The sequence below is a fragment of the Tenrec ecaudatus genome, chromosome 4 (genome assembly GCF_050624435.1).
Source record: "Tenrec ecaudatus isolate mTenEca1 chromosome 4, mTenEca1.hap1, whole genome shotgun sequence".
NCBI lineage: Eukaryota > Metazoa > Chordata > Mammalia > Afrosoricida > Tenrecidae > Tenrec > Tenrec ecaudatus.
The window spans coordinates 149,219,472-149,245,071 of NC_134533.1; the positions used below are offsets into that span (position 1 = coordinate 149,219,472).

The window sequence follows — 25,600 nt, forward strand, 5'->3', positions numbered from 1 at the left end:
GCTGCACCTTTTCTGTGCAGGCTCCTCTGGAGCACAGGAAGTGAACTTGATATGCTAGAACAGTGTACTTTGATTTTCCGTGTGCTTTAGCTCCACCTACAAAAGCTTAGTTTTTGTTTGAATCCAGAGTTGCTCTCTTCTTTCCGGGATTAGTATAGTCAAGTTAAAATTTCATTAGCTGTAGAGAAATAACCACACTGAATGAAAAGTTCAAGGTTCATGAGTAACAAGAAACTTTGGCAACTTCTGTCAAATACTACACACTAGAAACTAGTTGTTGAAGTAACTAGAAAGAACTGATCAATAACTGTGGAAGAAAATATTTTTTAAACGCCATGAGAAATATGCAAGGCAAATAATTCTTCTAACTCATGTTACAAAGAGGAAGAGATGGACATAAATTTTAGACATTGTCAGTATCTGTTAGCAATAATCATGGCTTCTGCCCTCATATAATTTATACTGTCATGTAGACTAGGTTACATTAAAGCAATTAAGTCTATTGTTTTAAATAGAGCTGTTAAAATAATATTGATAATAATGTTAGCTATAATAGTAAAATTTATTAATCATGTACTCTATGATCCTGGTACTTTACTAGCTGATTAATATATATAATCTAAAGCAAAGCCATCATTTTATGTGGTGAATATTATAATTTTCCATAAGTGAGTTTGGGGAGGTTAAACATCTTTTAAAAAGCCATAGAATTTTTGCATAAGCAAATGTGGTGAAGAAAGCTGATGGTGCCCGGCTATCAAAAGAGATAGTGTCTGGGGTCTTAAAGGCTTGAAGGTGAACAAGCGGCCATCTAGCTCAGAAGCAAATAAGCCCACATGGAAGAAGCACACCGGCCAGTGCGATCACGAGGTGCCCAAGGGACCAGGTATAAGGCATCATGCAAAAAAAAAAAAGATATAAGTGTGTGTATGTATGTGTATATATGTGTATATGTATATATGTATGTGTATATATGTATATATATATCATATTAAATGAAGTGGGAAGTGCAGAGTGGAGACCCAAGGCCCAAGTGTCTACCAATGGAGATCCCCTCATAGAGGGGTTTAGGAGAGGAGATGGGTTAATTAGGGTGTGAGGTAGTATCGATGAAGAACACAGCTTTCCCCCAGATCCTGGATGCTTCCTCCCCCCAACTACCATGATCCGAATTCTACCTTGCAGGGCTGGATAGGACAGAGGCTGTACACTGGTACATATGAGGGTTGGAGGTACAGGGAATCCAGGGTGGATGATACCTTCAGGACCAAGGGTGTGAGGGACGATGCTGGGAGAGTGGAGGGTGAGTGGGTTGGAAAGGGGGAACTGATTACAAGGATCCACATGTGACCTCTTCCCTGGGAGAGGGACAGCAGAGAAGGGGGGAAGGGAGACTCCAGATAGGGCAAGATATGACAAAATAACGATGTATAAATTACCAAGGGCACATGAGGGAGGGGGGAATGAGGAGGGGGGGGGAAAGAGGACCTGATGCAAGGGGCTTAAGTGGAGAGCAAATGCCTTGAGAATGATTGGGGCAGGGAATGTATGGATGTGCTTTATACAATTGATGTATGTATATGTATGGATTGTGGTAAGAGTTGTTTGAGTCCCTAATAAAATGTAAAAGAAGAAAAGAGAAAAAAATGATTAGGGCAAAGACTGTACAGATGTGCTTTATACAATTGATGTATGTATTATGTATGAACTGTGAAAAGAATTGTATCAGCCCCAATAAATTGTTAAAAAAAAAAGCCATAGAATTTTATGTATTGGGATAAAAAAATTCAGATGTCTAAGAGCATACATAGAAAAGCATTTTCTTCATTTCATTTAAAAAATTTTTGAACTAAAATGTTTTCCCAAACATTTTGATTGGCATACAATTCCCGTATCATAAAACTCAACAGTTCAGTCAGATAAAGAAGTATCATGCGCTCATCATCGCTGTTTTAGAACATTTTATTCTCGTGCTCATTGTTATTAGCTCCTCTTTTCCTTCTGACCTCCCCTTAAACAACTTTGCTTTATTTCTCTCTCTCTCTCTCTCCATATACATACATATGTAATTATGTGTTGATATAGATATAGATATATAGACAAATATCCATATAGACATATTGATATAGATAGAATATATACATATATTATATATTAGATATATTGCCAAGTATATCATTTCGTGTGGTACACTGGTTATCTGTTGGGCTTTGATCTGCATTGTGGGCAATTTGAAACCACCAACAGATCCACGGGAGAAGAACTGAGGTTTTATGCCTATGAAGGGTTAGTCTCAGAAACCCACAGGGTTTTGCTCTGAGCCAGCATTAACACAATAGCAGTGAGAGTTTTTCCTGTCACTTTGTACTACTGTGGTAACTTGTGTGTTACTATGATGCTGGAAGCTCTGTCATTGTTATTTCAAATGCCAGCAAGGGGAACAAGTTTCAGCAGAACTTCCAGACTAAGAACAGACAACAAGGAAGGACTAGGCAATAAACTTCAAAAGGTAGACACTGAAAACCTGTGCATAACTTGGAAGCACTGTCAGATACTGAAGGCCTGATGAAAATAATCAAAACATTATCAGAGATAATGCCTGAGGACTGACCCCTCAGGTGGAAAAGCATTCAAAATGTAACTGATAAAAAGCTCCTTTCACAAAGTCAATTAGGCTATGGCTACATGGAAGCAATGAAGCCTGTGTGAGTGGAATTTGCTGTTGTGCCACAACTTTAAGGTAATGAGAAACAGCTATGAAAATCTACCAATTATGTGAACTTGGAATGTACAAAGTATTAAAAAACAAAACCAAAGTCACTGCCAGTGAGTCAAAGTTAACTCATCTGTATTTAGAAAAATTAGAAGTTGTGAGGGGCGAGAGGAAAATGGTGACTAGTTTAGACTCACCTGTTCTGAAGCTCCTGCTGCCAGACCAGAAAATTGGGATATAAGGTGAAGGAAACTGGGAGATGGAGTGGTACTAGAGTCTCTCCTGAACACCTAGTTTTGTGATCTCCAATCACAAAGCAAACCAAGAACATAATAAATCACAGGCTCCAGCTGAAAAGCTACTCCCATCCTTTTACCAGGAGTTGTGATTTATCCAGGTTGATGCCCTAAAAGGGACATAATCCCAGACAGGAGGATAACTCCAGGCCAGAGCTCCCCATGCTGTTAGCTGCCTTGAGCTCATAGCCTGGGGTGTGGGGTAGAGGGTAGCCATAATTTGGAGTAGAAGAAAAAACAGACATTTACCTGAGGCAGATCATGGTGTGGGAGAATATAGGCTGACAGTCATAGTCTGCGCAGCAAATTCAAGTCCACTTGGCTGAGGAGGAAACATACCCCCTGATTAGCTGAGAATCCCTCTCTGGGGGTCAGCGTGACAGCCCCCCAAACAAGACACCTCACAAGCATAATATAAAAAAGAGTGAGAATATATATTCTAGGTAACAACTGCAAAACCCAGGCTCATTGCTCAGTTGCTCAGCTCCAAGAAGCACTTAGAAGGGGTTCCTTAACATAAATCAGCATAGGAAGAAGCCCACACTAAGGAAAGCCAGAATTTAGCTACAGGGGCTGAAAGCTTTCTGCATAACAAAGATCTGCTGAAGGAAGTCTAAGCTTCTAACAAAGCACTGTTACAGTCATCCACAGCTCTCTGCACTGCCCTGGAAACCTCTGTGGTACTTCTAAGGTGATCTTTCCAACTAGGGCAACTCCACCCATCCATTGGGGAAAGCTACAGCCTCTCCCTTGTGACAGTGCTGCATCCTGGCAGGAGACAATGCTACATATTGCACAGCAAGGGGTTCAGCTATATATATTTTTTTCTCTCCTTCACTATTTCTTTTTTTCTTTCTTTCTTTTTTCTTTTCGTTATTTCACTTTTTCTTGCTTGCTACTCTTCTCCGGTCTCTTCTTTCTTTCCTGCCACAAACTCAGCAGATTCAGTTTTCCTCTTCTTTTTTTAACTGTTTTCAGTTTTGTTTAATTTGCATTTTGGTGTGTGTGAGTGGGTGTTAGTGTGCTGGGCATTTTTTCTCCAGTCTTTGTTTTCCCTCTTTCTTTTTCTTCTCCTATCCCTCTCTTTCCTTTCACAAGCTTCTAGGCCACTGCCCTCTGCCTAGGGCAACTCTGAAGGCCCAACTTGGGGAGCTCACACCGGCATTTCTTGGCTTTACGTGCAGCTGGGGAAATCATGTCAGTCCTCTTCCATACACCACACAGCAGGGGGTTCTCCCCTTCAAAAAGTTGGGGGCACTCCAACATAACTCCCTACAAGTGACTGGAGGAACTCATCTACCACCAGTGGGCTCAATGCTGCTGTGGGAACATCCACCCAACCTCCAAGGTGATCTCTCTGATTAGGGTAATTCCCCATGCCAGTTAAGGTGCTCTCCACCAAGGAGGGTACACCCACACACCCTCCTCGGCACTCCAGTTACAGAGGAAAACACCACACAAGGTGCTCCAACAAGAGACCCATGAAATTTGTAAATCAAACATTCTAAAAGATGAAAAAAGAAATAATAGGCTCAACAATTATAGTTGGTGACTTTAATATACCAATCTCTGAAAAGGACTGATCACTGGGAAGAAACTCAACAAGGGGGCTACAGACATAAACAATACTATTGGACAATTTGACTTGAAAGATATTTTCAGAGCTTTCCACCCAAATTAAAAAATAATTCACATTTTTTCAAGTTGAACTTGAGTAAAAGCAAGCACATATAGATTATACAGACGTATCCCTCCGAACACTGCCATAAGACTGGAAATGAACAGAAGGACACTGAAGAAAATAAGGGCAAACAATTGAAAGATGAATAATTCTCTGTTGCAAAAGGAGTGGGTATTGACCCAGATCAGAAATGAAATCAGGACTTTTCTCGAAACCAATGAGAATGAAAATATGACATATCAAAATATTTGGGATACAACAAAGACATTTATGAGAGGAAGGCTGACAGCAATTAATGCACATAAGAAAAAAGAAGAGAAACTAGTAAATGATATACTGGCACAAAACTTACAGTTATTAGAGCAGATTCAGAAGACAATCCTACTAATAGGAAGAGGATAGAAGTAATAAAAATCAGAGCTGAGATACAGGAGAAGGAAAACATGAAGACTGGGAAAAAAATTAATGCAGCTAAAGGTAGGTTCCTTGAAAGAATTAGCAGAATTGATCGACCACTGGCAAACCTCACCAAAGAAAGGAAGGAATACAAACATCAATTTAAAGAATGCGGGATGAAAGGGGACATTTCAACAGACCTAAATGAAATCAAAAGGATTATTACACATTACTATGAAGGCCTATATGCTAATGAATTCAACAACTTGGAAGACATGTACAAATATTTGGAAACAAAATCCTTCCCTAGTCTATCCCAGCTGAATGTCAAGAACTTCAACAGACCCACAGAAATGGAAGAAATAAACAAGGTTATTAAGGGATCACCAGCTACAAAAGTCCCTGGGCCAGATGGTTTTACAGGACATTCTACCAAGCATTCAGGGAAGAACTGACACCAATCGTACAAAACTCTTCCAGAAAGAGAAAAAGACAACACAAAAACTCTTTCTATGTAGCTAGTCTAACTGTGGGACATAAAGCAGGCAAAGATCCCAAAATAATTGAGAACTATAGACCTATAACCCTAATGAATGCCGATATAAAAATGCTTAATAAAATACTAGCTAATAGAATACAAAAGCATATAAAAATAATTCACCGTGTCCAGGTGGGATTCATACCAGGGATGCTGGGATGGTTCAACATACGAAAGACCATCAGCATTATTCGCCACATTAGCAGGAAAAATGATAAGAACCACATGATAATATTGATAGATGTGAAAAAGCATTTGACAATATCCAACATAAATTCCTGTTTAAGACACTCCAGAAGATAGGAGTAGAAGGAAAATTCCTCAATATACAAGCAATATATGAAAAACCAACAGCCGACGGAGTAGTTAATGGAGAAAAGACGAAAACAATTCCACTGAAAAAGAGGAGCAGACAAGGATGCTGCTTGTCCCTACTTCTATTTAACATCATATTGGATGTCCTACCTAACAACATAAGACAAAGAAAAGACATCAAGGATATTCATCTGGGGAAGGAAGAGGCAAAATTTTCACTATTCACAGATGATATGATTCTCTATATTGAAGATCCCCTAAACACAACAAGCGAAGTGTTAGAAGCAATAGATGAATATGGCAGAGTAGCAGGATACAAAATCAACAAACAGAAGTGTATCAGTCTGCTATACACCTCACACAAGATCACAAAAGAAACAATGAAAAAGGTAGTACACTTAACCATAGCCAAGCACAAATTGAACCATATAGAGATATACCTGATTATAAAAAAGAAAGATTTGTATGAGGAAAATTATAAAACACTACTATAAGAAACCAAGAGTGACCTCACCAAATGGAAGAACATCCATGCTTTTAGATCTGAAGACTCAATATAGTAATTATGTCAGTTCTGCACAAGCCATTTTATAAATGCATTGCTGTCTTAATACGAATACTACCATCCTTCATCAAAGAATTGGAAAAACTGATTAACAACTTCATATGGATGGGGAAGAAGCCCCCAAATTAGAGAATTCCTCAGGAAGAAAGACAAAGTGGGAGGGCTTTCTCTACCTGAATTTAGCATGTATTATATAGCCAAAGTAGCCAAAACAGTGTGGTACTGGTATAATGATAGATATACAGACCAACAGAAAAGAACTGAAGACCCAGAAATTAAAAAATCAGTATACAGGCAACCCATTTTTGATTAAAGATGAAAAAATATCAGATGGGAAGCAGATCTTCTCTTTAATAAATGGTGCTAGAAAAAATAGATATCTGCCTGCAGAAAATGAAGCAAGACTCTTATCTCACTCCATGCACAAGAATAAACTCAAGGTGGATCACAGACCATCAGTAAAATCCCAATTATGGCCACTAATGAGGGAATTGGGACAAACCTGAGAACATTAGCACAGGGAATACCAGGCTATCAGAAATAGGGAAAGACACAAACACTGGGGAGGTACAAATTGAGAAATGGGATAGATTGAAAATAAAACACCTGAGTACATCGAAAAAATGCACCAAAAGTGTAATAAGAGGGCCCACCAACTGGGAAAACATGTTTAGCAATGACACATCAGACAAAGGCCTTATTACTAAAATCTATACTTTGCAAGCTTACAATCAGAGAAAAACTAATTGCTCACTGAGGAGGTGGGCAAAGGACCTGAACAAAAGTTTTACAGAGTTTAAAATTGGAATGGCCAATAAACATATGAGAAAGTGGTTCCCATCATTAGCCATAAGAGACAGACAAATTAAAATAACTATAAGATACCACCTAACACCTTCAAAGATATTCCAATTCAAAAAATCAGAAAGCAACAAGTGTTGGAGGGACTGGAGAGATAGCAATTCTCATCCACTGCTAGTGGATATGTTGGTATAAACAGTCACTATGGAAATCGATTTAGCGATTTCTAAAAAAGATGGAAATTGAGCTACCACATGACCCAGCAATCCCCCGACTGGACATATACCCAGAAGAGTTGAGAAACAAACCACGGACAGATATCCAATGTTTGTGTTCATCCATTTTCACAATTGCAAGATGGAAACAACCCAAATTTCCATCAGCAGGTGAATGGATTATAAAACTGTGGTACATGCATACAATGGAGTACTATGCAACCGGAAAAAGCATTGATGAACGCATGAAGCAGGTTGCTACATGGGAAGAACTAGAGGAAATTATGCTAAGTGAAGTAAGTCAAGCACAAAACAATAATTACAACAGGTGTCTGCTGAGGTAAGTTTATAAAAAAAGAAAAATGCAAAAGGGGCATAGGGAAAAAGCTACTGCATATAAACATTCCAAGGGTGAAGTCCAGGTAATATGGCAGGCGCCGGACCAAAACCAGGGGTACATATGGTAGCCAACTACAAAGGAGGGAGTAGCCAACTACTAAAAACATGGGGCAGAGTACCTGGGGAAACAGAGCAGAGATCCCCTGAGGTAGTGCAAAGGATAGACTTTGGGTCCAGAGCATGGCACCCCATCAGACGCAACTGTAGGACACTCCTAGAGTTAAAAAGACAGACCTGATCTTTTTAGGGGTTTTTCTTTTTCCGTTTTATTTTTTTAAATTTACTTATTTACTTATAGGTCATTGGTTTTCTTTATGTTGTCGTCATGTTCTCTTTTGTTGCTTTGTCTTGCTATGCCTTGTTTTTTGTGCATATTATTTCTCTGCAGGTCTATCTAGATAAGATAGGCTGGGTGAACAGTCTGGAGGAGAATACAATTCAACTGATGGTTCTGGGGGACATTGGAGAGGGGGACGTGGAGGAAAGGAGGTGTTGTTGCCAAACCCAGGGACAAAGGAACAATAAGTGATCCAGAATTAGTGATAAGTAGGGTGTGAGAGGCCTGGGGGTATTCAGCATTACAGAAATTATCATGATATACCAGCGGGTGCCCCCACAAAATGGAATTGTTTTCCAAGCTATTGCCTGTATTCGAGTATAAGCTGACCCGAATATCAGCCGATACACCTAATTTTTACCACAAAAACGTCATTTAAAATGTGCTGAAAAACTCGGCTTATACTCGAGTATATGCTGCATGTATTTTTTTTTTTTTACAAAACAACCTTACCACCTCCAAAGTACTCTCCATGATACTTAATACGTTTGTCAAATCTGCAATTCCATTCTTGAAAACAGTTTTGAAATTCTTCTCTTTGGATGTCTGACAGGACCTCCCTCTTGTTTTTTGTTCACCTCTTCTATGTTGTGAAATCAATGTCCTTTCATGTCCCTCTGCATTCATGGAAACAAAAAGAAGGTCAAGAGAGTAAAGTGCATGGGATAAGAGAAGCATATTGTTTTTTGCCACAAACTGGTGCATGGAACTGGCTGTGTGAGCAGGTGTATTGTCGTGGTGGCAAAACCAGTTCCTCATTTACTGCAAACCAGGCCTTTTTTTTGGTCACAGCAGTTACGCAATCTTTTAAGAACCTCTAACTAGAAAGCTTGATTAACATTGTGACCTGGTGGAACAAACTCCAAATGCACTCCAAATAGTGAATATGTTTGCCTCTTCCGGAAGTTGATGGGTGTCTGGAGCGAAGTCCTTCATAAATCAACATTTCACCTTTTTGAAATGAGAAAACCACTCATACACTTGAGCTTTTTCCATTGAGTTGTTTTTCCTTCTAAGCTGTGTTCAATATCACAACACTTTCTGCAGCATTTTTCCAGAGTGGGAAACAAATTTTCCAGCCACACATTGATCTCTTAAATTACCCATCATAAAAAACAAGGTTGAAGCAAAACTGCTGTCTCAAAAAATTTCACTGTGACCATTGAGAACCTTCCCAGGCAACGCCACTGAGTGCACTAACTCACAGCGAGTTGCTTGATACCCACCTAGCAGTAAAAAGTGCGTGCTAGGAAAGTATTGCCGAGTGGAGCTAATTTCCATTTAGGGGTCGGGGGTTAGTACCCCCTCATTAGTCTTACTATAATTCCATCTATCTATCTATCTATCTATCTATCTATCTATCTATCTATCTATCTATCTATCTATCTGCCCGTCCTTTTGACAGGCATCCATTGCCTTTTGAGAGTTTCTCTGAATTTTTGCACAATTAATTGTCTCTAATTCTTGCAGTACTTTTTTAGGAGTCATTTTTTTTTTAATTTATAGATTTTTCCAGGCATCCATCCATTGTGTCGAGCGCATTTGTACATTTGTTGCCATCATCATTCTCAAAACATGTGCTTTGTACTTGAGCCCTTGATATCAGCTCATTTTTCCCCTCCCTCCCCACCAAGCAGTTAGTTTTTAACCCCTTCCTCCCCCAGCTTTATTGGATAGTTTAAATGGACATTTCTCTTTTCTAGGACTTTAGTTGCTTTTTCCATTTGACTTTCAAAAAGTGATTACAGTAAATGAAACACAATTGCCTGCGTGATATAGTATACAAAAATAACATCTTGCATTTCTGTGAAAATGCATTTCTTTCCAATTCCGGAACATGTTCCAAATTATGCTAACTCTGAGTACTGATGTTTACTCTGGGCTTTAGATTTAAGTCTTTAAGGAAAAAGAATGTGTTCTAAACCTTTGCCATCACCATGTGTATGATTACTCAGCATCAACTCTGTGATGATTCAGAGAAAAGAACACAACCATCAATCAGAAAAATGTGGGACGACAAAGGAAAATAATTCAGCTGTAGCCGCAATTGTGCATTCCCCTGCAAGGTGCTTTGATTCACCACAGCGCTAGCAGTTGACTTCGCTTCTCCTGCTTAAGTTGATGTCTACATGAGCAGTTTCACCACACCTGTAACACTTCCCTTTGGTGCAGGTCTTTTGAATGTGTCCAAATTCTCCACAATATAGCACTTCTGCTCATCAACGTGGTCATACTCACAAGCCAGATGGCCTGGTTTGCTCTCTCTCTCTCTCTCTCTCTCTCTCTCTCTCTCTCTCTCTCTCTCTCTCTCTCTCTCTCTCTCTCTCTCTCTCTCTCTCTCTCTCTCTCTCTCTCTCTCTCTCCTCCTAGTCTGGCAATGTGGCCTCCTCTGCCACAGTGTTACAGCAGGCTTCATCCTCCTGAAGATCGCAATCCTTGGCCAGATGACCAGACGCACCACAATGAGAACAGATGTCTGGAAGAGACGAGGAAACAAACTGGAAACCTCTGCCACTGCTTCTCATTCTGCGACCCCGGCCTCCTCCAGTAGGGCATTCCCGGGCCCAGGGGCTAGATCGGCCACACTTGAAGCATTCCTTGATGCTCATGGCTGCAATTAGGTTTCCTTAGGTGTCTGAGTGTGTCTGCTGCAGTGGCGGCTTGGACGGAGGCCGGGTGAAAGCGGTTCTCAAGGGAGAGGCTGTTTCTTTTCAGGGTCCTTGCCTGCGCCACACAAGGTTCTGCACGCGGCACCACGCATGGGTCTGCACACGACACCACGCATGACACTGCACACGGCTCCCTCAGGCTCGCCCACGCAGCAATCAGCACGCGAGACTCTGGCTGTCCACTGAGAGCCACTGCGCAGAGCACTGCCCTGCCGAGAGCTTTCTGGCCGGCCTCTTCTCCTGTGCACAGCCGCCTGGGCGGCCTTGCCCACTGAGAAGTTATGTTTTTTAAGTAATCCCAATTTTCTTCCCTGGGAAATGAAAACTGAGAACAAAATTTGGGCTCCAGACATGCTGATCAATGTGAGGCCGTTTTATAGTATGGCGTTAGAAAAGCGTGCTTATTAATAAAAGAGAGGTCATATTAACACTATATGATTTTTACTTCATTTCTATATAACTGTACTTTTCCCAAATTAATTTTGTTTTATTTCTGTACTAAGTGGAGTCTGGTATGCATATTGTTTTTTTTTTAAAAAGCACTGGCATCAAAGAAGAAAAGAAAGAAAGTAATATGCTGACTCTGTTTCCTTGGAATGAACTCTTCCCTGTTTGGTCCCTAGAGGACAAAAAGAAGCCCCAGAGGTGTTTTTACCTGTTAGTAATACTTTGATAGTGTGGTGCCTATTGATAAAGTATGTTGGAAAAGTAATTATAGTTAACACTCATTATATTATATAATTGTCTTAATATTCCTCACAAACAAAAGTGAACATTTTTAATCACTGAAACTCAGTGGTTAGGTAACTTGCAGGAGAGCACAGATATTTTATTTTGTCACAATTGTTTCTTATTTCTAATGGAGAACTAATTTTCTATTCTTTGAAACTTAGTAAAATTTTAAAGCGTAAGCCAGGTTTTCATTCAACGTTTACATATACAATAATATCTTCTGTCAGTCACATATGCAGTTATGGCTCTAGTTCTATTCTCCTTTCCACATCTATTCAGTTTTCCTATCTACCTGTGCATCTACTTGTTGATTACTGTTCTTGCAGGATTGTGAATAGCATCACTTACTTCCCCTGCCTTTAACTCATATACTTTTTCCAGTGCCTTGCGTTGCCTTCATATTTTTTTACTGACCTTTCTTTTATAGATTGCATACCTTTTATCCAAGTTTCTCTATATAGATAAACTAGTTAGTAATTTATAGCCCCTTTCACTTCCACTTCTGTGACAAAAAATTTCTTGACTTCATATAACAGTAGTCAAGTGCAATTTTTTTTTGTGATTGATTTTTTTTATCCAGCATAATGTCCTCAAGTTTCATACATAGTACAAGGTGTTGCAATTTTATTCTTTAATAATTTTCTTTTGTATGTATGTGTATTTAATAGCATTCTATTGGGTATATGTGCCTCTATGCTTATTCAACCTTTTGCTGACAGGCATTTAGATGATCCACTTTTTATTTTTCTGAATAACTTTGTAATAAAATGGATATGCAAATATCTTCTCTCAACATAAATCTTACATATATGTTCATTAATCTAGTTTTATTTATAGGAAAAAACATTAATCAGATAAACATGTATCTGTTCAAAAGCTCAGGCATAAAATAAATGTGTCTCATCTGTGCAGAGAAATTTCTTTTTTATTTAAAATCATTTTATTGGGGTTTCATAAAACACTTATCACAATCCATACATGCATCCATTTTGTCAAGCACATTTGTAAGTATGTTGCTATCATATTTTTCAAAGCATTTTATATCTACTTGGGGCCTTAGTATCAGCACCTCATTTTTTTCTCCTCCCTCCCCCTCACACCCTTCCTCCTTCCCTCCCTCCTTCCCTCCCTCATGAATCCTTGAAAATTTACAAATTATTTTTATTTTTTCATGTCTTACACTGGCTGATGTCTTCCTTTACCCCTTGTCTATTGTCTACACCCCTGGGAGGGAGTTATAGGTAGGTAATTATGATTGGTTCCCCTTTCCCTCCCACCCTCCCCCAGCTTCCCCTTACCCTCCTGGTATGACTACTCTCAATATTGGTTCTGAGGAGCTTATCTGTGCTGTATTCCCTGTGTTTCCAGCTCTTATCTCTACCCATGTACATGCTCTGGTCTATCAAGAATTGTAAGGTAGAATTAGGGTCACGATAGTGTAGGGGTGGAGGATGCATTTAAGAATTAGAGGAAAGCTGTATGTTTCATCAATGCTATACTGCACCCTGGCTGGCTTGCCTTCTCCCCACAATCCTTCTGTAAGGGCATGTCTAATTGCTTATAGATTGGCTTTGGGCCTCCACATTGCATGTCCCTCCTCATTCACATTATGATTTATTGCTCTGGATCTTTGATGCCTGATACCTGAACCCATTACAGGTCAGGTCCATTTAGGCTGGTGCACTTCTTCCATATGGGCTTTGTTGTTTCTCAGCTAGATGGCCGCCTATTTATCTTCAAGCCTTTAAGACCCCAGAAGCTATATTTTTGATAGGCATCATCAGCTTTCTTCACCACATTTGCTTATGCACCCACTTTTTCTTCAGTGATCGTGTTGAGAAGGTGAGTATCTCAGTGTGCCATGTTTTTAGAAAAAATGTTCTTGTGCTGAGGGAGTACTTGAGTAGAAGCCCAATGTCAATCTGCTTCCTTAATACTAAACTTATAAATATCTGTACATAGATCTGTTTCCCCATTGTCATATATAAATATATTTACATATGTACATGCCTGTATTTAAATCTGTGTAAATGCCCTTTACCTCCTGGTTCTTTCCTCTATTTCCTTTTACTTTCTTCTTGTCCCACTCTCATGTTCAGTCTTCATTTACATTTAAGGATTTCCTTCCTTACATTTCCTTTGATCAGGCCCTACCAAATCTCTTATACTCACCTAACCATTGATATTTGGTCACTTGTTTTTCCCTTGTCCCTGGGCTTGTTAACACCCACTTCTTTTCTCCTGACTCTCCCTCTCCCATGTCCCCTGAGAACTGTCATCCATTTTCTCCACTCTCACAGGCTTGATTGCATCCATGTAGCCATAGCCTAATTTACTTTGTGAAAGGAGCTTTTTATCAGTTACATTTTGAATGCTTTTCCACCTGAGCTGCCAGTCCTCAGGCATTATCTCTGATAATGTTTTGATTATTTTCATCAGGCCTTCAGTATCTGACAGTGCTTCCAAGTTATGCACAGGTTTTCAGTGTCTACCTTTTGAAGTTGATTGCCTAGTCCTTCCTTGTTGTCTGTTTTTAGTCTGGAAGTTCTGCTGAAACGTGTTCCCCTTGCTGGCATTTGAAATAACAATGACAGAGCTTCTAACATCACAGTAATATACAAGTCACCACAGTAGTACAAAGTGACAGGAAAAACTCTCACTGCTATTGTGTTAATGCTGACTCAGAGCGAACCCTCGTGGGGTCTGAGACTAACTCTTCATAGGTCTAAAAACTCAGTCCTTCTCTGTGGATCTGTTGTAGGTTTCAAACTGCCAGCAATGCAGATCAAATCTCAACAGGTAACCAGTACACCTCCAGAATTGATATACATGTGTGTGTGTGTACATATATATATATACATATATATATATTTTTAATCTGTACATCCATATGTCTACATGGATATTTGTCTATATATCTATATCAACACACAAATATATATGTATATATGTGGAGAGAGAGAGAAATAAAACGTTTGTTTAAGGGAGGTCAGAAGGAAAAGAGGAGCTAATAACAATGAGCACGAGAATAAAATGTTCTAAAACAGCGATGATGAGCGCATGATACTTCTTTATCTGACTGAACTGTTGAGTTTTATGATACGGGAATTGTAAGCCAATCAAAATGTTTGGGAAAACATTGTAATGCAAAAATGTTCTTAAAGAACAAATGCCTTGAGAATGATTGGGGCAGGGAATGTATGGATGTGCTTTATAAAATTGATGTATGTATATGTATGGATTGTGGTAAGAGTTGTATGAGTCCCTAATAAAATGTAAAAGAAGAAAAGAGAAAAAAATGATTGGGGCAAAGACTGTGCAGGTGTGCTTTGTACAATTGATGTATGTATATGTATGAACTGTGAAAAGAATTGTATGAGCCCCAATAAATTGTTAAAATAAAAAAAATAAATAAAAGTTAAAAAAAAAGAAAGTAAGAAAATGCTTTTCTATGTATGCTCTTAAAATTCTGAATTTTTTTATTCCAATATGTAAAACTCTATGGCTTTTTAAAAGATGTTTAACCTCCCCAAACTCACTTATGGAAAATAATAATATTCACCACATAAAATGATGACTTTGATTTAGATTATATATATTAATCAGTTAGTAAAGTACCAGGATCATAGAGTAAATGATTAAGAAATTTTACTATTATTTCTAACATTATTATCAATAGTATTTTAACGGCTCTATTTAAAACAACAGACTCCATTGCTTTAATGTTTCCTAGTCTACACGACATTATAAATTATATGAGGGCAGAAGCCATGATTATTGGTAACTTATACTGTCAATATGTAAAATTTATGTCCATCTCTTCCTCTTTGCAACACGAATTAGAAGAATTATTTGCCTTGCATATCTCTTGCCATTTTCAAAAATATTTTCTTCCCCAGTTATTGCTAGTTCTTTCTAGTTACTTCAATAACTAGTTTCTAATGTGCAGTATTTGACAGAAGTTGTCAAAGTTTCTTGTTACTCATGAAACTAGAGCTGTTCATTCAGTGTGGTTATTTCTCTACAGCTAATGAAATTTTAACTTGACTATACTAATCCCGGAAAGAAAAGAGCAACTCTGGATTCAAACAAAAACTAAACTTTTGTAGGTGGAGCTAAAGCGCACGGAAAATCAAAGTACACTGTTCTAGCATATCAAGTTCACTTCCTGTGCTCCAGAGGAGCCTGCGCAGAAAAGGTGCAGCATGGGGAAAAAATCCTTCTACGTTCTGATTGTGGGGGTGCTGGTAGCATATTATGCTTATATACCTCTCCCAGAGAATTTTGAGGAGCCATGGAAAATGATGTGGATGAACACACAAATGAAAACCTTTGTACATTTGGTAAGCTTCACATTTTGTCGATTTGTATGTTTATACTTTACTTGAGAGCAAGAACTAAAGTTCCCAGGATTTTGTTTCATGGTGATTTGAGGCAATTTATTAGTTACCTTTTAAAAATATGTAAAGGACCCTTTGTCTTGTGTCTATTGTTTTCTCACATTTTCCCAATTATGTACAGTAGAATTACGTTTTAAATGACAAGGACAGGCAAAGATGCATTTGAATATAATTTTTTCCTGGCAATATTTATGTCATGAAAGTGGCAATTGTTTGAAACTCCTGTCTAAGTAAAGATCATCAGGCTGTGAAGCACTGTATAGGTTACAGACTTTTACATATAGTTTTATATTAAGAGTATAGGCTTAAGATGTTTATTATATGAGGATTCTCAATCAGAAGGAGTGGCAAGGTAGCTGCAACAAAATGAGCTCAAACACAACAACAGTTGTGGGGAATGGGCAGGCAGGGCAGTGTTTCCTTCTGTGTACATGGGGTCGCTATGGATCGGAACTCAACTAGTCCACACCTAACAAGAAGAAGGGGTGGAATAGTTGGCATGTGTCCAGCATATGCCGTAAAAGGGGTGATATGTTCAAAGTGTCCGGACATAGATGTCATGGCCAGTGGGCTGCCTGCTGGAGCAGATCTAGTCAAGATTATAAACAAAGGATTGGCTCCCTCAGGATCCTTGGGACTGTTTTCATATTTTTTCTTTGATTACATTGCCTATTCTGTTTTTCTCTTATTTCGTAGTAAAATTTAATTAATTTCAGTTGTGCAATTCACAGATAGGTCATTTATTTCTTATTTAGTCAATAATTCAAATTTTCCAAAACATATAAGGCAACCAAGGACTCAGACCCTATTGGAATTTACTTACTGGTGATTAAAAAAATAAAATAAAATAAATCTCCAAATCCACTCCCACCAAATCAGTGCCAACTCCAATCTACCCTGCAGAATCGGGCAGAAGTGCCCAGTGGATTTATAAGACTTTAACTCTGTACCAAAGTAGCAAGTCTGGGCTTTCACAATCATGATAAAACAATGTAAAATCCAGCATTATTTCAGAATGTGAGAAAGACCTCGCAGACAAAAGGATGAAAAGAGAAGTGTGGGCAGATGGAGCGGCTGGGCCTGCTGTGTTTATGGTCAGAGGAAGCCCTCTGAAGAGGAAACGTCTGCATAAGCAGTCAAAGATTGAAAAGGAGCTTGCCGTTTTCCAGGTAGAGAAAGCAACAAGTGAAAAATGCCCAGCTACCATATTTGCAAAGTTCACCGAGTCATATGAGACTTTAGAGCCAATGAGGCAAATGTAATTTAGTTGGGAAACTTTCAAGGTAGTACCACGCAGTACTCTGTGGCAATGGTTGAGTTTCAATATACATGTGCTATGTAAATTTTAAAGGGGGGAACAGTGTTTTGGCCTTACATGATTTTTTTTAATTTATAATTTGAGAGTTGTTACTATTTTTTCCATTGGATCACATTATTAATTACATTTAAATGTATTTAAGAAGTAATATTTCTAATTGTGTGGTATTTCTTATTCTCTGCTAGCATTTTATTGCACTTTACCCATGATTTATAATTGTGATATGTTTTCAAAGTTCTCAAAGAATATAGCTTTTAAATATATATTTGAATGTTTTTCTTATTCCTGAATTACAGAGATGTCAGTTATGGTCAAAACCCTTGATTTATCTTCTTTTTTCTGATGAGCTTATTTTGCTTTCCTTAAATGGCTGTCATTTTTGAGTATTCACATTTATTGAACTATGAACTTTAAGAATAAACTTGGAAGTTTTATGTTCTTGGTAAACATTATTAAGCAGGTAATATAAGCCACTTATTAAACTTCATCAGATTATTTTCCTTCTCCTGAAGTGAATGTGATAATACTGCATAGATCTTATGTGGGTGAGACCCTAAAAGTATTGAGATTAATAAACATAATTTCTTGAAACACTGATTTGTTGGGTGAAATATCAGTATGTAGGCATGCAAGCAGGACAGGATTTTTTTTCTTCTACTAATTCACTCCCACCTCTGCTTCTTGTGCATTGAATCATATCTGCTTGTATCAACAAGGGACTTCTCAAGTTAACCACTGTTTCCACAAAGAAAGATTTCTCTTTTATTATTTACTTAGCCATCTTAAGAACAGGAGTTATTTCCAAGACGAATGAAATTTCACTTTATTGCTTGAACATATCTATTTGCTAATCCCACATACCTATAAAAGTACCTGCTGAGTGCTCCTCAAATACCGTGTTCAAAGCTGTATATTATATCTTTATTTTGTAACTGTTAACATACTTGGCTTTCCCAATGAAGTCTGCGACACTTGGAAGCAACAAAGCATTGCTTTTTTGTTCATATGTGTAACCTCAATGCTTAGAGGAGAACCTGGCACATAGAGATTAAATGAACATTCATTCTACGTTAGAAAACTTGCTAGAACATTTGCTATTCTGATTCTTCTTTTGGTCCCTAAAATGACCAAAGAAGATTCATATGTGAGACATTAGTTCATTCTATTTGTGAAGTTAATATGTATTAGATTTTTCGAGGACAAAAGTGCACCTGTCCCAAGCCAAAATATTTTACCCCACATTGTATGCATATGAAAGTCGAATGATGGATAAGGACGACTGAAGAATTAATGCCTTTGTGTATGGTTTTGGCAAATAATAGTGAAAATTTCAGGAACTTTCTGAAAAGCAAAGAAATCATCCATCTTCAGGATATGTTATTAAAAGGAACCAATTCCTGGAGAAGTACTTTATGCTTGGCAATGTAGGGAATCAATGAAAAATAAAAAAATAAAACAACGGGTCGGATAGGCAAAGTAGCTGCAACAATGGGTTGAAATGCTTGTACAGCAACAATAGTGAAGAAGGACAAGACGGGACAGTGTTCCATTTGCTCAGTTGTACACAGGTCACCATGAGTCAGAATAAATTAAAGCACCTAATGATTACAACATATGCTTGTATTTTGGACTCCTTTTTAAACATAAATTTTGAATTTCATTTGTAGGCTACATTTCTTGAGCTGCTGGGAATCAAACATTTCATGGATTCCATGATGATTGCCATGAGCATTCATGAAGTCCCACCAGTTTCAGATGAAAATGTAACTGTGACGGACACAACATTCAACGACATTCCTGTCCGTGTGTTTGTGCCAACGAGAAAGTCAAAAGAACTAAGAAGGGCTGTTTTTTACATTCATGGTGGTGGCTGGTGTTTGGAAAGTGCTGGTAAATGGACACTTTGAAAATTCTCAGTCACTGAGATAGCTTGTAAGATTTTATAGGATATTGTAAATCTTCCTTTTCTTGTAGTTTGGGTAAAAGTTTACATAGAAAATTAGTTTTCCATTCAACAATTTATACACATTTTGTGTCGTGGCATTGGTTTCAGTTCTTCAGTGTACTAAGTGCTCCTCCCACTTCCTCCTGGCGTTTCCCAATTCCATTCCTTCGTCCTATCCTTGCCTGTCAGTAGTGCTTGGATTTGAGAAAATGTTGCCCTTTTCCTTCCTTGGCTTGTACCAAGAAGTACATTCCTCTAGGATACTATTGTTCACTTCATAGATTTATCTAAAAGAATGACAGCATCAGACACACCCAGAGGAAATCCAACTCTGTCCACAGGCTTGTCACCAGTCAGAATTGACTTGGTGACTGAGTGCGTGATTGTTAGGCTGAATGGTGCTCCTTAGGGGAGAGTTCAGGGGAGAACAGTCCCAGGCTTAAGGAGGCTAAGTAAAACGCTATCCTGCTAATACTTCACAGTGACTCTCCTTTAATTTGTTCCTTTGGTAAGGTTTTACTTTACCTCAAATGGGCAGGGTGGGAGTAGTATCAAAAGTGAATTACCACGTGGGGTGACACCTTAGTAAGACTACTAGTACTTGGAGACACGTAAGAAAGTAAAAAGTGTAGTAGGATTTCAGTGATGAAAACATCCTTCTCTTCAATTATTGCTTCTTGTCGCTTGCTTTTCTTTCTTTTATTTCAGCTTTATATCATTATGACATGGTGTCAAGATGGACAGCAGACCGACTTGACGCTGTTTTGATATCAACCGAGTAAGATCTTTGTTAGTCTGTTTTTAGACCTTACACACCAAGATTCAATGACTTCAGCTTCATTTTGGTGAATAATTATCTCAAATATAAACTATTTCTATGAGGCAACGTGTTAGAAAGTGTTGGCTAGACCCAACCTGATTAGAGAGTCAGAGAAAATGCAAACAGGAAAACTGTGTCTGTGGCCTATGCTTTATACAGGCAATAAATTGAGAGAAGGAACTATAGTTTCTTAGTAATTGAAAGTATCATACTCTTGGGCATAATTGCAATTCTAAAGTTCTTCTCAACCTTTAATTTTCCTTATCTTTAAAACTGACTGATTGGAGTCAAAAGATAATCTAGAAATATACATAACAAAAAATTCTTACCTGTGCATAATTTTGGATATTATACAATATAAACGTAGCTAAGCAGTCTGATACTTGATGAGTAACATTTATAATCAGATTAAATACATAAAGCCAATAAATTAGTGTCATATTGATTTTGCATCAATAACAGTATTAGAAAATAACTCTTAGAGAAAGGTGAAAAATAGGACTGGGTTGCTAGGTAAACCATGCACTTATTTCAGTGTAAACTTCATATAATGCAGAACAAATTACGCAATGTGATAATCATAATCACTTGTTAAGTTAGATCATTATTATTTAGTCAAATAGCTGTGCTCAAAATTTAAATGTAAGAGATCACTAATAAACACAGTAATTAGATAGAATAAAAATGTTGACATAATTAGAAACCCAAATTTTCCTGTAGTATGCATTCCCACTTTTTAAAAAAGGGGTTATTTGACATTAAAAATGTAGAGACATGTGTTTGCATCATTGAAATGACTAACAATTAATGTGTGTGTTTTAGAAAAGAAAAAATATACATTTACCTTTTTATGTAAGTACATGCTTTGTCTTTGAACATATTTTAAGTATCTTATGAAGTCGAAATTATGTAGCTCTAATTACAAAAATGGTAATTTTGCTTACATTGGCATTAAGAAGGCCTGTAAGTGCACACACTCACAAGCCGTGAGCACACACATGCACAGCTCAACATCATTAATGACCTGGAAAATGCAAATGAGATCACCATTAGATACCTCTTCACACTCTAAAATGGCTCTGATTTTTAAAAAATACAATAGCAATTAAGGAGAAATTAGAACCTTCTATCCGGATGATGAGCAAAGTAAACTGATGCAATCATCTTTTAAAGCAGTTCCCCCCAAAGTTAAAATGATTATTACATGAAACCTAAAGAACCACACTCACTGCCATCACTTCAATGCCAGTGAGTGCGTCTGAAGCCCAGGGCAGAACAGCCTCTGTGCGTTCCCAAGACTGAAAGCACCATCTTTCTCGCGGAGCTGGCTGGGGAGCGCAAATTTCTGACCTTCTGGTGAGCAGCCCACCTCATGACCACAGGGGTTCCCACAGTGATTTGCATATTCATGAAAGATGAAAACACATCCACGTAACATTTTGTACATGAATGCCAATACGTATACTTTTTGTAAACTTCAAGGAGAGGAAAAAACCACAAAAATACATTCAAAATAGTATGCTTATGCAATAGAATATTATTTATTATTGGATATTAAAAAGAAATACTGCAGGATGGATAAACCTGAAATCACTATGTTAAGTGAGAAAACTCAACCACAAATTAGCACATATTATATGATTCCAATTTGTGAGATATTGATAATAGAAAAATCTACAGAGACAGAAAGGAGATTAGGGGTGGGGTAAGGGTGCAGACTAGGACTAAATAGGAAGTACTTATTACTAATTACAGGGCTTCTTTGTGATACAAAATTTTCTAAAGTTGATTGTTGAGACAGTTCTCTTGTTACATTAAAAACCACTGAAAAGTAATTTTATATAGGAGAATTGTATGGTATTCAAATATTTCTCAATAAAGGAGTTACATAAACTATAAATATAAGATGTAAGTGCATAATATATAAATCTATGCCTATTTATCAACCTCTGCCTATCATTTGTTTATCATCTCCACTGTTATAGAAAATATAGAAATAAATGACTGCTAGTTAATATAAGTATAGAAAAATATTTGAAAAGACAGTTTTTACAAAAAGGATACTCAAATGACTAATAAACATCTGAAATTCAAGTACATCAGGAGAATGTAGTTAAAACCACTAAGAAACATCATTTATACTCATTATTAATTTTAAAATGAAAAAAATAGCAAGTGTTGGTGATAATAGACAGCAAAAGGAATTTCTATATATTGTTCATTGAAAAATATGTTGATAAGTTGATTTTGTTAAAATCTTTAAAAATAGTTATCTAAAGCCAAACACATTTTAATGTTGCTAGAAATTGTGTTCACAGTCTATATTCATAGAAATACATGTTTATCACAATATGTACTAGAATATTCACAATGTGAAAACCTGACTGAAAATGATCCACATGCCCACCAGTTTTTAACTGATAAAGGAATTACAGTGTATTTACACAATTTAATATTATACAGGAATACAGCTAACTACTGTATATGTCTATCAGTCTCAAAGATATAATGTTGAACAAACAAAATCGAACAAAAAAGTATAGGCCATGTGATTCTCTTTTCTTAATGGGTGAAAGTTAGGAAAAATTAACGTTCAGCATTAGTGGATAGTCCTGGGTTTGGGAAAGAAGGCATTATGTGGTTGTCTCTGTGTTTTATTATCTGGGTGTAGACTATATGCATGTGTTCAATTGTAATATGAATGAAATTGTGTGATTATGATATGTTCACATCTGGTATGTATAGATTTCTTTTTAAGTTGCTTATGAGTTAATTCTACTCATGACAAACCATCTAGAATGCTTTAATAAAAAGTTAAAATAGATGACATTTAACAACAACACATTTTTTTCTCTCCACAGCTACGGATTAGCACCTAAGTACCATTTCCCAATTCAGTTTGAAGATGTTTACAGTGCTTTACGTTGGTTCTTAAGAAAAGAAGTTCTTGAACAATATGGCGTGAATCCTGAAAGAATTGCTGTTTCAGGAGATAGCGCAGGAGGGAATTTAGCAGCAGCCGCAGTACAACAGGTATAACGCACATCATTTTAAGTACTCTATTTGCAAATATATTTATTGAATAGATTAAAATATAAAAGGAAATGATATTTTGAAAATATTAAAGAGAATATTGAGAAAAACACCTAAAATGCCAAAACATCAATCTGTTTTCCTGCTATGGTTCTTTTTCTACCTTATTGAAAGGACAATTCCATTACTTTCTTTAAAATTATATATGTGTCATGTGTCTGTCAAGTCTTATACTAGTAAGTTAAACAATGGACTATACTTCTGAGGCCTGACAATATCTTTACCAGACTAAAGAGGTGCAGATGGATTCAGTAATCAAGAGAGTATTCATAAATTTCTTCAATTCTTTATTACCGGAATAATCATGCTAATGTTAGAAAATTATCACAACATTTCTGTTACTAGGATAGCTATCAGATAATAGTTATAAAGTCTTCAAATGACTTTTGTATGTACATATAAAAAGATATTACGTATCACCTAATAATGACATTACTAAAATAATGATGAACAACATGTTTCTAGTTTATAGATAAAATTAGGTTTTGTGTTAAGGAATAGGTACAAACTGCTACTGATTATATGAAATCTATGAACTATTTTTCCACATGAGAGTAAGAATAAGGAGAGGAAGTTATCTATGAACTATAGTACTATGAATTGCAGGTACAGATGTTAATGCTTTATTTCGCTAATTACAAACTATGGGTTTAAATTAATGTTAAAGGTTTCTGTCGGGACACTTGGGTACTTGTGAGAAGCAACGTCCAGATGCTGTATTGGCAGTGTAATTTAATTGCTCAGTGCCTCAATTTCTTTCTCTATAAGGCAATATGGACCCTTCAACTTGAAAATGTTTAGAATCTTGAGCTAATTTATGTAAAAATACCTGGTAACTTTGGTGATCTTTACAAAGGAACCAGAAATGTTCACAATCCTTCATTTGACTATTAAAAATACAATGTGGAGGCACACCAATTAGAGTCCTGTTTTCCAATGGACTTATTCTGGTGTAATCAAGGAATCGCTTCAAGTGTGCCAACTAAAGTTCTCTGTTACCTGATAATTTTTTAAAAGATATGTTTAAACAATCCAATTTATGGCAGTCCAAAATTTACCCAAGTGTGCCACCAGGGCTCTTAATTTATATATAAACTATCTTCTTTGTTTTAAAATGTAAATTGTTTTTGTATGTATCTTAAATATTTTTCAGCTCTTAGATGACCCAGATGTCAAGATCAAAATCAAGATACAGTCTTTAATATATCCTGCCCTTCAGATTCTAGATATGAATACACCATCATATCAAGAAAATGCACATGCTCCAATTCTATCAAAATCACTCATGGTTCGGTTCTGGAGTGAATATATTACTACAGACAGATCACTAGAAAAAGCCATGCTTTTAAACCAGCATGTCTCTGTGGGATCAAGTCATCTATTCAGGTTTGTTAACTGGAGTTCATTGCTCCCTGAGAAGTTTAAAAAAGGATATGTCTACAAAAATAAAATTTATGGTAGTTCGGAGCTTACAAAAAAATATCCAGCACTCCTTGATGTGAAGGTATCCCCCCTTTTAGCTGATGACAGCAAATTGCGTAACTTACCTTTGACTTATATCCTAACCTGTCAATATGATGTCCTGAGAGATGATGGACTCATGTACGTCACTCGTCTTAGAAATGTTGGAGTTCAGGTGACGCATCATCATGTTGAGGCAGGATTCCATGGAATGTTTTCCTTTATAGAATTTAAAATGGGCTCCAGAATTATAAATCAATATCTTAGTTGGTTGAATTACAATCTCTAGTATATCACTTGTCAATGATACTTTAAAAATAAACTAAATATAAAAACATAAGAAAATATGGTTATTCGAAATGAATCTTTCTTGGAAATGGTTTGCTAAGGTCCCCATGTACATAATAATATGTACTTTGAGGGGTTTCATTCACTTTTCTACATTATGTAACTGCTATTTTTATTAGTCTTTTCCCCATATTTCAAATCTTATCCTCTTATGATTTTGTTTTCTTATATACCCACTCTTCTGGATCAACTACTTCATGTAATGATAGGATGATAAATGTATGGAGATATTGCCTGAGTAGAAAATGTGAAGTTGTTCATCAATGTGTATTTATGATCTGAAAAACCATAATCTTAGTCTCAAAATACCAATTCTAATCTCAGATATAAGCATACTGCCAGCTTTTTCATTTAGTGTTGAAAGTCACCATGACATGTTTGAGAATTAGGTACTTCATATGTAGGGGAATTCAGAGGATCCAAATGATGTAAACACTTCACATTCTTGTTGAAGAAACAAAAGGTTTGCAGTTTATGTCCACTTCTCTAGTCTTCAAACAACAAAACTATAGAGCACAGTTCTACTTTGACACAGATAGGTCATCATGACTTAATGAC

The 25,600-nt window shown here is 37.0% G+C and overlaps 1 protein-coding gene across 1 annotated transcript; it reads left to right on the plus strand.

Annotated features, from left to right (window-relative positions):
• The first annotated feature begins 15,862 nt into the window (after positions 1 to 15,862).
• On the plus strand, positions 15,863 to 24,983 carry LOC142447164 (arylacetamide deacetylase-like). Its single transcript, XM_075548858.1, has 5 exons — positions 15,863 to 16,000; positions 19,043 to 19,265; positions 20,029 to 20,098; positions 23,002 to 23,173; positions 24,387 to 24,983. The coding sequence occupies exons 1-5, from the start codon at positions 15,863 to 15,865 to the stop codon at positions 24,981 to 24,983; spliced, it is 1,200 nt and encodes a 399-aa protein (XP_075404973.1).
• The last annotated feature ends 617 nt before the right edge of the window (positions 24,984 to 25,600 follow it).

What these genes read in the sequence shown, in the direction of transcription:
- LOC142447164 (XM_075548858.1), top strand. Translation starts at nt 15,863, where the DNA reads ATGGGGAAAAAATCCTTCTACGTTCTGATTGTGGGGGTGCTGGTAGCA. An exon ending in TGAAAACCTTTGTACATTTG is followed by an intron (nt 16,001 to 19,042) that starts GTAAGCTTCACA and finishes TTTCATTTGTAG; the next exon opens with GCTACATTTCTTGAGCTGCT. An exon ending in GCTGTTTTGATATCAACCGA is followed by an intron (nt 20,099 to 23,001) that starts GTAAGATCTTTG and finishes TTCTCTCCACAG; the next exon opens with CTACGGATTAGCACCTAAGT.